The sequence below is a fragment of the Epargyreus clarus genome, unplaced genomic scaffold (assembly GCF_041222505.1).
Source record: "Epargyreus clarus isolate Ecla_fem2 unplaced genomic scaffold, WU_Ecla_fem_2.2 ptg000006l, whole genome shotgun sequence".
Lineage (NCBI taxonomy): Eukaryota > Metazoa > Arthropoda > Insecta > Lepidoptera > Hesperiidae > Epargyreus > Epargyreus clarus.
Genome location: NW_027332214.1, coordinates 2,789,089 through 2,804,284, shown reverse-complemented (window position 1 = coordinate 2,804,284; position 15,196 = coordinate 2,789,089). Strand labels below are relative to the sequence as shown.

Sequence of the window (15,196 nt, the reverse complement as noted above, 5' to 3'; positions counted from 1 at the left end):
ATATGGTAATGAAGGGCCACTAAAATTAGAATTTACGAAATTATTAACAAGTCGTTAAAGGCTTGTTTAAGTTTTTTGGCAGTATTACGCTTTATTAGATAATAGTTACCAGTATGATTATTCAGTTTAATAAAGCAATGGCTACCAATATTTGATAATAACCAAATGCCAAATGATGGTCGACATGTATGCATAACACCACACTACGACTGCCAGCACAAATAATGCATCGACGAGATGGATTCTCCATAATTTCTCGCTATCATTAATTCGTTTTTATTTGAAATAAACACTATAACTTAAAATTGAGTCTTTTATCTCGCGATCTCGTTTAATGGTGGTCAAATAGGTATTGACACAAAAACTTAACTAATGGAGTCTCTGTCTCGCTTATCACTGTGGCTTTCATTTTATTGAAATTCAAAGAAGAAAACGAATCGAACACGAAATAATAGTTATTGAATATTACAAGTTCAAAACAAATCCTCCATTACCACGAGTTCAAAGCAAGCCCTCAGAAACTTCACAAAATAATCTATTATTTGTCAGGTAGGTTAGGGTTGACCTATTGCCAAAGATGGCAACAAAATTCATGATAGGGTCAAGACAACGACTTTTAATTTGATTAGCTTTCATCCGGAGAATTTGTTATTTCGGAATATTGACAAACTTTGGTTTATGTAAGAATAGGAATTACTGATTTCATGAAGTTGTGACAGTGACAGTATGACCTAAAAAGAGATGCAATAAATAAAACGACAATTTGGAAACAGGTAAAATATTTTAAGGAAATAGAATGGAACAGAATCAAATACTCTTTATTGTACGCCAATATAAAATAAATAGTAAAGTATGAAGGCAATTTAAACATAATGTAGTAGACAATATTTAATCACAGTCCGTTGCAAGATTATCAAACGTTACCAGAAGTTGCTGGTAAAGAAGTCCGTCTCCATTTTGTTGGTAAACCCGCAGCTAGTGTCACTGAAGTTCTTGAGTACGAAGGACTGTCTGTGTTCAGCTAATTCTGTGTATTTAGATAGAACGTCTTCCACATTCCTCAGGATATTTCCTTGTAGTTTTTCCTTGTTCCGTGACAGGACCCAGGTGAAAACTGGAAAAAATATCTAGAAGTATGAACGCAGGAAGTCATGGCTTTGTGGTAAAAATATGAAACGAAAACTGTATTTTTAATCCCCAATGGAAGATCTTGGTAATATGCAGATTTTAGGTAATTTCACGGTTTCAATGCTAATTGACTGAATTGGCGAAAATATGATTGAAGTAATTTCGAATGAGTTATGTATTCGAAATTTCTTTTTGCCTTAATAATGAGAGACAAAAACAGGAAGAACCCATATACCAGGGTCTTCTCCGCAATCATTCCAAGGGAATGGGAAGTCAACCAACATATACTGGACTATTTCAGTGGATTTAATCTGGGAATTTAATCTTTTCAATTTTAATAGGAGAAACTATCTAGTACTAGACCAGAAATGAGGTGATAATCAATAAGTAAATTACCGTAATGAGTCCGTTGCTTCTTCTTCATAGTCTTACACGTGTAAGCGATCGCAAATCCATCGTAATCTGTCGACAGTATGAAGAACGGGAACTGGAGCACTTTATCTGAAATAATTTTGATAAAAGATATAAATAACAGTGATATTTGCACATATTGAATATTCTTTTGTCTCCTTTTTTAAGTAATAGATACATAAAGTGATACTTTTTATGATATAGAAAAGGAGCACACAGTTCATGTGTTGGAACGCCTCGGATAAATATGTCCTTCCCATACCCTTCAAACTATAATGCAGCAGCGTTTAACGCTACTGTTATTAAGTAGAAATAGGTGTGGCGCTGGTGCTGACGGAGACGAACCACAGGGGGTTCTACCACCTTAATATTTAGTTAGTGAACTAATTTAGAGATTTATTTACTTTTTCGTAAAATTCAACAATCGAAACTCAAAGTCCAATATTTCAAACATTTTTAGTTTTCAACAAATTTTGATGAAAACTGCCCACCTAGAGCTTGTTCTAAAACAATTGATTTGTTATATATTATATGTTTGCTATGTTAACATAATATCTTTGAACAGATAAGCTTGTTGCTGGGTTGACTCACTCTTACACACGACACAAAAATTGAATAGACGAAAAAATAAGAATGAATTACAGTAAGTCAAATATTATTTTTTGAAAATTTTTTTACAACTCTCTTCTTCTAACTTAAATAAACGCTATCTCAATGGGATTTTTTATCTGTTTCTCTTGCTCATTTTTTTATAATATAGGAATAGCAGACGAGCATACAGTCCACATGATGGTAAGTGACTACTGCCGCCCATGGGCATCTGTAATCAACTTCAGATAGGATTAGATATTCCTACCTGAGGTCGGCCACAAATGCGCCGCTACCCCTGAGGACTAAGCTGAAACGCCTCGGAAAAGTATGTCTACCTTACCACACCCTTCAAACCGGAACACAGCAGCGCCAATGGGTTCTACCACCTTCAAAATTCTATTCTCATCTCATCATTCTCTATAATGTGAGCACTAGATATTTGTACATAATTAGCTATTTTGGATTATATTTTTAAAAAATCAAGCTATCCACTTACCACCATCTTCGTGGCTAACTATGAACTGGGCTTTAGATCCTGCATCGAATGTTGGATCGACCCTAGCGAAGTAGCTCTTCTGAGTTCTGTTCCCCTGGTCAGTGTCAACGTACGTCTCCCTCATGGTGTACCCAAGGTTGTCTTCCTGAAAGTCCATGGTAGCACAGTCGTAGATGGGCCGGCCATCGCTGGCGTATGACGCGACATTGTACCATACTCCTGAAAACTGGAAAGAAAGATGTATTCAACATTAAACTAATTTTAAACGTGAAATGTAATTGTTATTTTAGAAAAAAATAAGTTGGGTTGACACCGTAATAATAAATTCTGAGATAAAATGTTGACGGTTTAAACTGAACTCATGGAAATCAAGATTAGTTTTGTAAAACAATAATTAATGCCGGACGAAATAATTCTGTACTTGGTGACTGAAACCAACTCAGAAGTCGATTGTATTCCGATTTAAAAGGTGTATGATATAAGTATCATTCAGTGGGGTAATCCCGAGGCATTCCAATTATGTGATATTTGCAAACCATCTGCATTAAACCTCTGGTAGGAATGTAATCTTGTCTGAATCCATGAGCGATAGTAGTTACTTCCCATTAGATGAACTGTATTTGCTACTTCAATATTATAAAAATACCAATAGCCTCACCTTAGTATAGTCCAAATTCTCCTGAATCTTCACATTAGGACATTCTCCAGGCAACGTGAATTCGGCAGCGGCAACATAGCTCGCAAATAAGAGGACGAGAAACATCTCTGGAGATTCAAAACAAGCAGACATCACGAACGTGTCTCGCCGAATGACGATGTCGCCGCCTACACGATAATTATCCAATGAGATGACCCTCGTAAAGTCGTTTTATACAGAAATAGCTGTTAAATTGAACCCAGCGGTCTTGTAGGGACATGTATAGCTAGCGATAAAAGTTTTGATCGTTGCATTGTACCAAACATTATCGAGAAATTTAAGGGCCGTAGGTCAATACCACGATTACCAATGGAACTTTAACTTTTTGCTGCTAAGAATGTTTTACTTATCAATAATTATTTATTTTTCGTCTTATAATTTCAAAATAGAAACTAAAAGAAGAAACTTTTATGAATTATTTAGATATTCTTCTGTAGTACTAAAATAATTCAACAATAATTAGTTGCTGACCCACTGAGCACGTTTTCCTCTTAGAATTCAAATGATTAGACCGTAGTCCAGGGCTGGCCAAGTATTGGTAGACTTCAAATATCTTATAGAAAAAAAATCTCTTTAAATCTCTCTCTCTCACTCTCTCTCGATTGAAAGGTCACATTTCAACCAGTAGGCTATCACTTATCTCTCTTAATATCGATAAAATATTAGCATTGAAGCCTGATTCCAAAGGTAAGTAAGTAAATTAATGTTTTTTGATAAGTTATAAAATATTTTAAGTGATTGTGCAACTTAATTGTATTATTCGCATCAAAATATTGATAATTTCCTGTAATGTTGATTACTTCAAGGAAATATGGCAGGCAGATAACCGCTTTCGTTGGAACTACAGCTTGTTTATTGGCGATTACAAGTAATCAACTTGGTAATCGTTAATAATACCATTAGTCTGATTTTATAGTCAATCTGTTATTTTAAATTTTGTGCAGCATTAAGCATTTGAAGCTTTGTTGGTTTGTTACAGGAATTATAATGTAATTTTAAAATTTTGCATGCTTCCCTGAAGCTAAGTGTGCGGAAAATGTTATTGTTATTATATGTTATATAAATTATATGTTATATAATATTCTTATCAACCCAGATTGTATCATATTTAAAAGCAAATAAATGAATATGAATATGAATAAGTGGGGTCAATTACTAATAATAAGATTAACTTGAACTCATTGAATTTTAATTTTGTTCTCTTTTTAAGGAGATCAAAATCAGAAGATGGGGAGCATCACCTTCCTATGATGTCATTTTTATACTGATACCAACAGAGTCAGAAACGCACCCGAAACCTCCAGGTTTTAAACCTGTTTTAAGTGTCGATAACAAAAAAAAATGTTGAATAATATTCTCATCCTCTAAAGGTTATCATTTTAATTAAATACAAAAGTTGTAAATAGAATAACTATAATTTTTACTTTCTTAGAACATATTATCTTAGTAATGTTATAATAAATAACTTGAAGATAACCTTTGGCTTTAAATAATTATTTATAAATACTAATAATAACACGATTACTGTTGGTTTGTCACTGACATCGGACGCATGTCAGTTATCATGTATAAGTTATTAATATTCGCTTTTTGTTTTAACTGTGTTTACGGGTACTTCACGTTACGAGGAAGATGCCCTGAGAAGGTGGACTTGCAGGAAAACTTTCGTTTGGCTGACGTATGTATTTTTATCTATTTTTATAATATAGGAGTAGCAAACGAGCGTCCAGTCCACCTGATGGTAAATCGCTATTGCCGCCCATGGATCTGTAATCAACCCCAGATAGGATCAGATATTCCTACATGAGGTCGGCCACAGATGCGCCGCTGCCCCTGAGGTCTAAGCTGGAACGCCTCGAAAATATATCCTTCAAACCAGAACACAGCAGCGCTTAACACTACTTTCAATTTTACATTTATGAAATTGATTTTGCAAACAAGCTCATTTTTGCAGCCTTAAACAGCTGCAATAGGATCTGTAATACAATCTAATCTAGGGTAGGGCTAAATAGAATCGGATGCTTATCTAAACAGGTGCGTTGATATCCCTGATTAGGTTCTAATAGTTAATGTAAGCATATGTATGGATGTATGAGTTTTTTATCTGAACACTGCGCTTATAAGACAGAAATAGGTGTGGTAGTCATAAACACAGAGCTAAGATAAACTCGTCTTTTTCGAGAAAGTTTTTGTCAAGATTTGGACTTCCAGGATATGTTTTTGTCTGCACGACAATTATGTTTGGAAGATGGTAAATTCGTCTTAGCTCATACAATACCTATGTTAAGAGCGGTATAATGCAATGTTCTACTTTTAGCCGTTGCAACTTAGACTTGAAGGGAAGCAATGCATCTGCGATCGACCATTCCTTATTAAGGCCCGTTATCAATAATCAATTAATCTAAATTTTACCTACGAAAGATAGATTTGATAATTTCATGCACTTCAACAATTTTAAGTAAGAAAACATGTTTTGCACACAGATTGCAAAAAAAACAACAAGATAAGGAATTTTTCAGATACGGTGTTAAGATTAGGTACAGAGATAAAATGTTGTTATGTGCAATATTCTGTAGTTATAATAAATTAAGTAGGTTGTATGATTCATTCCTTCATAAATCATATGATTGGTACACTCATACAAATATATCCTTCGATGTTGGTGGTATACGCCCACAAAGACACAAAATAGAAATTGAAATTTAGATTAGATCTGGCTGATTGGGGATCGAACCCGGATCCGTATCAATGGAGTACACTTATGAGATTTCTTAAAATATGGTACATTTTAGGTAGATCAATTTTAAAGAGTTTCTACCCTTCGTAGTTCGACTGTCGTAGCACTGTCTCTACACCGATTCCTATTCTGTAAGCTGCGTTAAGTTATGCTAAGTTCTGGTTTGAAGGGCGTAGTAAGGCAAGCTTAATTAGCCTGGTATCTATTATCGGTAAAGTTGAACTATTTATATTAAAAAGATCAAAAATATGTTTTCAAAGCAGAACTCTTTTTTTAAATGTCAAATACTAGTTTGATCAGACTGCTTCTTTGCTACCATGACTTTTTAAAAACATACGAAACGTGCTCTATTCATGGCATTTTCCAGTTCTACGGCAAATGGTACCAGTCCTACCACTACTCCAGCGATGGGCAACAGATGAACAATTGCTCCGTCTCTGAGCTGATGACGAGGCCTTCTGGCATCTACCTTAACCAGTCCAGGGTGGACCGGGGCCTGTTCCACCGGTTCAGTATCTCCAAACTTGATATACCTGCTGACATCGAGAAGGGTTCACAGCTGCGTGTTATTTTCAATAACAAAAATGCTCCTCGCAGGTGTAAGTATTACAAATCTTCGAGAATAGTATTAATGATGAATGTAAATTAATAACAAACTTATAATTAGGTTCCAAATCCAAATCCAAATATTTATTGTATATTAATAAGTAAGTCAATCATCCCTTTCCATATTACTTCTTTCAAGTAAGAGTAGCGTTATAAAAAATCTCGAAAATTAAAAGAGGAGGGAAATGCGGGCATTGGACATATTTTTATTTCGTTAATATTATTTATGTTTTGTACAAGATATTCATGAATGAAAGATAATAATAATAATTCGTGTTCAAGCAGTGTAAACATGTCCCAACCCTTGATTAATAAATAAGTCTATAGTGCCAATATATGCTAATTTTCAGTGCAAACGAGAAAATATCCCTTCCACGTACTGGCTACGAACTACAACTACTATGCGACAGTGTATACCTGCAACTACAGCCCTCTCATTGACAAACATTTCAGTAAGTGATCAAAACCACGGTTTGCACGGACATTCTTGCCACGTACGTGCAAGATGTGGAATGAACTTCCTCCTGAGGTATTCCCAGAACGCTATGACATGGGGCTCTTCAAAAAAGGTGCAAAAAGAGCTCTCCTTCAAAGCCGGCGATGCATTGGCGACTCCTCTGGTGTTGCAAATGTTCATAGGCGACGTTGACTACTTTCCATCAGATAGCACGTCTGCTTTATCGTTAGGCTCAAACATATATATAAAAAAAACCCTACCTTCAAAGAAAAAAATGTTAAGCTGATGCACTGAACGTAGATTGATATGATTATAGTCATCGAAAAAATCAGAGTTAATGCGTTGCTGATGATGCTTTATTGATTCACCACATCCATCAATAGTAGCGTCAATAACAACTAGGTTGAAATAGATTTCATAATATGCACATTTCTATCGATACCTCGTTGTAACTGTCATTGCATATAAATCTCAAGTCGAAACGCAGGGTCGGTCTTTAGTTTTATACTATGCAAAAAGTAGCAAACGAAAATTAAGTGCTACTTTATAGTGAGAGATGCAAGAGTACCCACTTATTCCTTAGAAGTAGCAATGCATTTGCGACCTTAGGTAGGATTATTCTAGTAGTAGTTGAGATAAATTACAAATAATTACAATATTATTTCTATATTAAAAAAGACTGATTGCATGTCTGATACCAACGATATAAAAAACTATGCTTAGTTAGTTATTTAATTAATTAATATTGCCTGTTTCAGTTTACGTTTGGATCCTCTCAAGAAACCCAGTCCTGAACGAAGTCTCAAAAACGCTGGCGACGAAGCCCCTTCAGCAGATTGGCGTCGATCCCGCACATCTGGTCAAGGATGACTGGAGCAGGTGTACTCCGAAATATTACACTGAAGAGTGGGTGGAACCTACTACCTTTAGATTCCCTGTGCCTATATAATTTGTATATTATCTATTAATTAAAGAAATATTGATAACATTTGCTTTTATTTCGTTTAGTTTCTTTGTTAATGGATTATGATAAGCATTTGTCCCAAAATACTCTAATCGGTAGAAAATGAAACCGGTGATGGTGATCAACATGGTTTTTAACATCATTGTTGATCATCATTGGTATTTAATTCTTGCAGTTCAACAGTATTCACATATTTTTTATTGTGACATATTTTTATCCTATTCAATTGTTTTATTGCTGCACATTCGGAGGGTGAAATGTGTAGAAGTAGCAATATATCCAAAGATTAATCTGTAATACCTTATTTAGGTTTGTAAAAAGCGCGTCGACTTTCTTGAGATTGTGATGTGATGTGTTGTTGATTTACTAGACATATATCATTATGCAAAATTATTAGAACATTTGAAAATAAATAACAAGCTAGAAATGTTTCTTGAAGTCCAGACTTCTTTATTGACGGTGGGTAAAAAATTAAGTATGGTACTAAAAACGAAAATGCCGCAAAAGTGAACGTCACGGCTACATCAAGTGCTATAATCAACAGAATCATTATTCTCCATTCTTCCTTGATTCATCTTCTCCACTCACGTTCACAGCATGGACATGCGCTGTCCAGTGGAAGTCGCACTTCTCATGTCCAACAGTCTCTAAGTATGCGACGCTGGCGTACGGTATAGAGTTTAGTTCATCTCGTGTCTTCTGTAGCAGTTCGTCTGACAACGTTGGTTCTCTCGACAGGATCCATGCTGCAACTGATACAAATATCAATTTAATTATTTTATTATCAGTATTAAAATTATCCATGATTATGCAAGTCTAATCAAATTCAATGTCTATTAATCAATCAATAATTTCTTTTGTGCTAATGATGTTGTTGTGCGGATTATATTTTCCATCGAGTATTCAATTTTAAAATTGATTATACTAATCTAATCATGAATACTTAAATGAAATTAAAACAAATAAAACGCCATTGGTAGAAAGAATTGCTGCAAATAATAACAAACATTCTTAAATAACTAAACTGGAGAAACATTGAGTGGGACTTTACGTCGTATTAAGCCGGCGATGCATTGGCGACACCTGTATTGCAAATGTCCATAGGCCACTGTAACTGCTTTTCATCAGGTAGCCCGTCTGCCTTATCGTTAGGTTACATATAAAAAAAAGAAATAAGCAATCATGATAATACAACTAATTAAATTTCACGTACAGTATTTTAAATCAACGTTTTCTTTGTATTTGCACCCATATACTAATGCGTAATTTGTGTAGTCCGTTGATATTACTGTCATGGGTATGCCGACAGGATCTGTAATATAATAATTAGAATAATTAATATAGATACCAGTAATAAATTACTAACATTGTTATACTGTTATGGTCTTATGGACCGAAGGATTAAACTCTGATTGTGAAATCCGAATTTTCTTTAATGATATTTTTGGCGTTGAAATGAATGATAAAACTTTTGAGAAATCTTCAGGCGATGGTTTATAAATTAAGTAGCCAAATGTGAAGGTTTGAAATCGAGTTGTAGTGAGGTTTCAAATAATAAAGTTTTTATTGGAGTTTACTCCTTAAGAAACGATTTGAGTTATAAGGCCCGGTACGGAAATTTTATGAGGAGTAAAATCAAGTGTAACACGAAAAGTTGAGGCGTAACGGTAACCAAAATATGAATCAAGAGTGCTTTTATTAATTTAAAATACAGTAAGTTCAAATCCCATATGAAAGTAATTATTACAATAAAAATAATTAGCAATATATAAAACATTAATTATTAATTGTTTACATTTTTGCATAAATTAAGTTATAGGTTTGATCATTTATAAACACTGTGAAAAATATGAACATTGGCGCCATAATATGATTAACACTCTTTTATGAACGTTTTTAAAGAAGAGTAACATATAAAATCAGTAAGCAATTGAATAAGATATAATATTAGCAAAATAAGTTTTTAACATAAAGAGGCTTTTGTAAGTTACTGATATATTAATTTAACTTATAAAAATGGATGCATTATTGATCAGCACCATCTATCAACGATAAACGGGCAAAATCAAAACAGTATTATTTAATATTTATTACAGAATTATTGCTAATGAATTATGTTCAAAATAAGTTATATAAAATTAGCAATACGTTTTAAATGAATTCTAGAATTATAAAACATTCAGAAACAATCCAAACTACATATAATAACATGTTTATTGAGTCTCATATAAATTTCATCCGTAAATTGCAACAAGGATATTTTATAGATGGCAAAGAAATTATAATTATTAAGTTTTAAGTTATAAAACGTTTAACATTGTTTTAAATATAAATAATTATATTATATTAAAATTTACTGTAATATAAACAATTATATTAAGTTACCATTATAATATTTGGAACCAAAATACATAGATTGATAAACTTGCAAACTTACAATTTATAAAACTTGCCACTAGATGGCGCTATTTTATATTATTTTGTAACATACTTTATGTAATACGCATTATTGAAGTAATATAAATAATCCGAATAATTACAGATATATGTTTGTTTCTCTTATCATTTTAGCAGATGCGTTCATTTACCTACCCTTTTTTCTATTCGATATATATCATAATTATCATTCGTAAGGAGTAAACTCCAATCGTGCGTCGTAGCTGACACACACACACTTTTTTAAATTAAATTTGTAACGGTTACCTAATCAAGATATCTAATTAACGATTGCGTTGCTAAGCAAATGCAATTTGATTTTATCTTTATGCACTTATCTTTATAAAACCAAACGCACATTGACAAGATTATAATAAAGAGACTGCAAAAAAGTCCTTCCCATTCTTAGAGTATATTTACAAAGTAACATCATCGTTAACTCATTGCTGTCCCACAGCTGGGCACGGGTCTCCTTTCAGGATGAGAAGAATTAGACCATAGTTTAACGCGCTGGCCAATTGCGGATTAGTGGACTTAACACACCTTTGAGATTTTTAAAAGATTTTTAGGTATACAGGATTCCTCACGATGATTTCCTTCGCCGTTAAATTAGACGATAATTTATTTTTAATACGCACATAATCTTGAAAAATACGAGCCTGGGATTGGAACCTCAGACCCCTCGATCAAGAGTTTCAACCACTACATCATGTAATCAAAAGTAAAATACCTATATTATTCTCTTCAAAGTTCAAGACAGCCTCATCTCCGGGAGCATACGTGCTGTTCACGTGCAGGATGAATTGGATGCCATCTTTGACGTAGCCGTGCTCCACCTCGATCCGTCTGCCACAAGCCTGGATACGCTTGTAGGGACAGTGCCCGTGCTTCTCGTACCATGCGGGATACCGCTGGATCTCGTACCATTTGCCCAGGAACTGTGGGTAGAGGAAAGGTGGTGTTAATGACTGTAGAAATATGCGAGCACTTGTGAATAAGAAAGTAGGTGTTGCAGTTAATATCTTCATAGTTACAGGACCAGAGAAGAGTTATGGTATCCTCTGTGTGTCGTAAGAGGCGGGACTATAAGGGCTTTAACGTCGTAAACACTCAGAAGAAATTGTGAGATGAGCGTAAGGTTCTCCCGGACTCCGCCCTACAGGGACACCACGCTCAGAGGACTTCGGTTGCGTTTCTATGGACCCTGGAGATATCTAAGTGACGCTGAGGATGGTTCTAGCTGGTAAGGGGATTTTTGTGAGTAAAAATCCCACACAATCTGGTCACAATTCCTGGTGGAAAGTACGAGTCAATGGCCAACCCGTGTCGATTTTTTGCAATCCGCTTATAACATTTTTGGTAAGATTTAACTCGCTATTAAATGATAACAACAGAAAGACGGCTTAAACTGTCCTCGGAAGCGATGAAGCACGTGTAAAGCCACTAGCGGTCACCCATCAATCACACGACCGCGCTCGACATTACTTAAACTTGTCAATCGCTTATGATCTTTCTAAGATTTACTAAAGTTTATTTATTTCTACTTTATCCTTACCTTTTATCTTTCCATACTTGACTGGACCAATTATCTAGCCTAGTTTAATATTCGTGTTACTTTCTGCAAATTTTCGCAAGTTATATATATGAATAAAAAATAACGCAGTGTTATCTTTGTACTAAGTGCATAGCGGGATTTCTAAAGAACAATTTTTTTATCGAAATAATTTATCTTTCTATCAATATATCATCGATTGATTTAATTACGATAAGAATCTTGGCTAGCCTATTAATTATACGGAGATTCGTACACAAACGATAAGGTACACGAAATACTACAAATTTAATTTTATTTTGTACAGAATTAAATAATGTTATAAGTATGTAATCAAAACAGGCATATTAAACGTCACGTGTTTGTGATTTTCGAAAAATAAAACTCTTTACTGACACGCAGGTGTGACCGTAATATCGTTGCAGTTGCTACTGTCGCCCATGGACATCTGTAATCAAACCCAGATAAGATTTGAATCCTACCTGAGGTCGGTTACAGATGCGCGACTACCGCTCAGGACTATTTTTTTTTATATAATATAGGAGTAGCAGACGAGCATGCAGTCCACCTGATGGTAAGTGGCTACTGCCGCTTATGGACATCTGTAATCAACCCCAGATAGGATTATATTCCTACCTGAGGTCGGTCACAGATGCGCGACTACCCCTGAGGACTAAGTTTGTACGTCTCGGATAAATATGTTTCCTTCACTTCATCTTTCAAACCAGAACATAGCAGCTTAACACTGCTGTTATTAGACAGAAATAGGCGTAGAGTTGGTGCCGCCGCGATCTAAACATAGAGGTTTCTATCAGTATTGTATTATGTTGTTCTACCAGCTTCTTTCGTTTGCTACATTTTAATCAATCCTATGCCGTGTCTACATTCGCACAAAATATTCATTTTTTTATTGTTAGCTTATCTATTTCTATCTTATCTGACTAGTTGTGACTGTCTTGAACGGATTTAAATTAATCCAATTTAACTAATTATAAATTAATTAATAACAGGTTAATCAGAATTAACCAATTGATAAAAAATACGTGCTGGAACTACGTTTTTCCATATCGTCTCAATTTTAATGTAGCTAATCTGCTATGACAATAACATACGCGATTTGTTGTGAGTGTGTCGTCATTTCTATTTATATTTTAGCTAAGACTCGGTCAATATCATAGCTAATACTCGTAACAATCATTCCTTCTAATATTATAATTAAACACCTATTTAAGGCTCACTACGCTTTTATTTTGGTTATTTTTGGCAGAAAAGTAGCACAGTGGGTACTATATCACCTTTATTATTTTCATGACATTGAAATAGCAAACGGGCATCCAGTTCATCCGATGGTAAGTGGTCACTGCCACCTATGGAGGTCTGTAAAACAGTTAATATAGAACAAGGGTTCTACCTGAAGCCGACCACAGATGCATTGACAATCCTGAGAACTGAGATAGTCTTTTGTTTTTTTTTTTTTTATAATATAGGAGTAGCAGACGAGCATGCAGTCCACCTGATGGTAAGTGGCTACTGCCGCCCATGGACATCTGTAATCAACCCCAGATAGGATTACATATGCCTACCTGAGGTCGGCCACAAATGCGTCGCTACCCCCGAGGACAAAGCTAGAACGCCTCGGAAAAGTCTGTCTCCCTTACCAGACCCTTCAAAACGGAACACAGCAGCGCCTAACACTGCTGTTATTAGGTAGAAATAGGTGTGGCGGTGGTGCCGCCGGAGTCGAAGCACAAAGAGTACTAACCCCGTCAAATATGTCATTCAGCTGTGCTTGGGACAAGACATCAGTAGTTTTAAGTACAAAAAGTGTTAAAGTGAAGTATAATTCTTAAAACTTACGTTATCTATATTAAAATACTTCATAGTTTCCACTTCCACACACTTGCCAAATAATAACACTTGTGTTGAACATATTTTAACACTAACAACTAGAATTATAACAATTGCACGTTGTACAAACATTTTTAACTATACTTCTGAACCAATAACTAAAAGTACGTATCGCTAGATTAGTTATCAATTGATAGATTATCTCGTGTTATCAAGAAGCTGTGAGATGACGGGTTTTATTGATGTGGACATAAATAAACCGCAAAGATAAACAACAATAGGCCTAATGTTACGTGTTTTTCTGATGGTGCAGGTTCCAAATAAATAAATAACTTATGGTATAATGATAAAATAACAATTTCTACGCTTATAGCTACACACTAAGATACTTACTGTATTGTTGAAGACACACACAGATACGAAAACACAAAAATCTAAATTCATCATATCTGTAACCCCATTTTTTTTCGTGAGGTGTCCCACCTTCAAAAGGTACCCGATGTCGTGGGAGCGATACAGGGTTATGTGGGATTCTTACCGCACTAAAACTCCCCGAGTGGCCGTCCTCGGCGTTACGTAGAGGACTCCGGGATCTCCAAAGGAACACAACCTCTTAGCGCGTTGCCCCGTCGGGCTCCGCCCAGGTGAGCATAACGCTCGCCGCACCGTCTGGTGCGTACGACGGTATGCGACCACACATACCGCCGTCCTTCGCGGGGCCGTTGGCCGGGCGGTTCGAGCTCCTACTCTTGCCACCCACGACGAGCGACTAAAAGGGCTTAGAGGGCTTAGGGCTTAGAGGCGACTAAAAGGGGGCTTCCCAGAAGCCCCCTTTTAGTAGCCTCTTATGACAAGCAGGGGATACCGTAGCCCTATTCTAGTCCCGGGACTAGACGGACATATCTGTAACCCTAGTGTTAAAATATATATCTGGCCAGGGCAACTAACAGAGCGGCATGGTCATCAATCCGCCATGCGGGTCTTCTACAACGCTCGTGACATTTTTTCTGATAAATTTATCAAAAAATAACATTAAATTAAAAACTCTAAAAAAAAACAACTCTATTTAATGGTGAAGGAAATCCGAAATGTAGAAGTTCTTCATAATATTATTCCCAAAGGAATCCGAAATCTACTAATATATTTTTTGTAATATATGTACATAAAGAGTATTAGGCTTCACATCTGTCAACGCGTGACGCTGTGGGGTCGATTCCTGGTCAGGCATGCTTGTGTACCGATTACATAGGAAATCCTAATGTAAGTGTAAAAG

The 15,196-nt window shown here is 35.4% G+C and overlaps 3 protein-coding genes across 3 annotated transcripts; 1 reads left to right on the top strand and 2 right to left on the bottom strand.

The window, feature by feature from the left end:
- Positions 1–799: 799 nt before the first annotated feature.
- Positions 800–3,468, bottom strand: LOC140742658 (lopap). The gene is made up of 4 exons (XM_073073610.1): positions 3,285–3,468; positions 2,627–2,852; positions 1,525–1,629; positions 800–1,114 (listed from the first exon to the last, which is right to left on the bottom strand). The coding sequence occupies exons 1-4, from the start codon at positions 3,414–3,416 to the stop codon at positions 921–923; spliced, it is 657 nt and encodes a 218-aa protein (XP_072929711.1). The 5' UTR covers positions 3,417–3,468; the 3' UTR covers positions 800–920.
- A 1,384-nt stretch (positions 3,469–4,852) lies between these two features.
- Positions 4,853–8,121, top strand: LOC140742659 (insecticyanin-A). Its single transcript, XM_073073611.1, has 4 exons — positions 4,853–5,001; positions 6,428–6,659; positions 7,017–7,118; positions 7,882–8,121. Exons 1-4 carry the CDS (start codon positions 4,876–4,878, stop codon positions 8,070–8,072), a joined length of 651 nt encoding a protein of 216 aa, XP_072929712.1. The 5' UTR covers positions 4,853–4,875; the 3' UTR covers positions 8,073–8,121.
- Positions 8,122–8,213: 92 nt separating this feature from the next.
- On the bottom strand, positions 8,214–14,055 carry LOC140742660 (lopap). The gene is made up of 4 exons (XM_073073612.1): positions 13,933–14,055; positions 11,254–11,461; positions 9,301–9,399; positions 8,214–8,839 (listed from the first exon to the last, which is right to left on the bottom strand). The coding sequence occupies exons 1-4, from the start codon at positions 14,053–14,055 to the stop codon at positions 8,637–8,639; spliced, it is 633 nt and encodes a 210-aa protein (XP_072929713.1). The 3' UTR covers positions 8,214–8,636.
- Between the last annotated feature and the right edge of the window lie 1,141 nt (positions 14,056–15,196).

What these genes read in the sequence shown, in the direction of transcription:
- LOC140742659 (XM_073073611.1), top strand. Translation starts at nt 4,876, where the DNA reads ATGTCAGTTATCATGTATAAGTTATTAATATTCGCTTTTTGTTTTAAC. An exon ending in CAAAAATGCTCCTCGCAGGT is followed by an intron (nt 6,660 to 7,016) that starts GTAAGTATTACA and finishes GCTAATTTTCAG; the next exon opens with TGCAAACGAGAAAATATCCC. An exon ending in TCTCATTGACAAACATTTCA is followed by an intron (nt 7,119 to 7,881) that starts GTAAGTGATCAA and finishes TGCCTGTTTCAG; the next exon opens with TTTACGTTTGGATCCTCTCA.
- LOC140742658 (XM_073073610.1), bottom strand. Translation starts at nt 3,416, where the DNA reads ATGTCTGCTTGTTTTGAATCTCCAGAGATGTTTCTCGTCCTCTTATTT. An exon ending in AGAATTTGGACTATACTAAG is followed by an intron (nt 2,853 to 3,284) that starts GTGAGGCTATTG and finishes CTTTCTTTCCAG; the next exon opens with TTTTCAGGAGTATGGTACAA. An exon ending in GAAGCAACGGACTCATTACG is followed by an intron (nt 1,115 to 1,524) that starts GTAATTTACTTA and finishes TATTTTTTCCAG; the next exon opens with TTTTCACCTGGGTCCTGTCA.
- LOC140742660 (XM_073073612.1), bottom strand. Translation starts at nt 14,055, where the DNA reads ATGTTTGTACAACGTGCAATTGTTATAATTCTAGTTGTTAGTGTTAAA. An exon ending in AGTATTTTAATATAGATAAC is followed by an intron (nt 11,462 to 13,932) that starts GTAAGTTTTAAG and finishes CTCTACCCACAG; the next exon opens with TTCCTGGGCAAATGGTACGA. An exon ending in AAACGTTGATTTAAAATACT is followed by an intron (nt 8,840 to 9,300) that starts GTACGTGAAATT and finishes TATTTGTATCAG; the next exon opens with TTGCAGCATGGATCCTGTCG.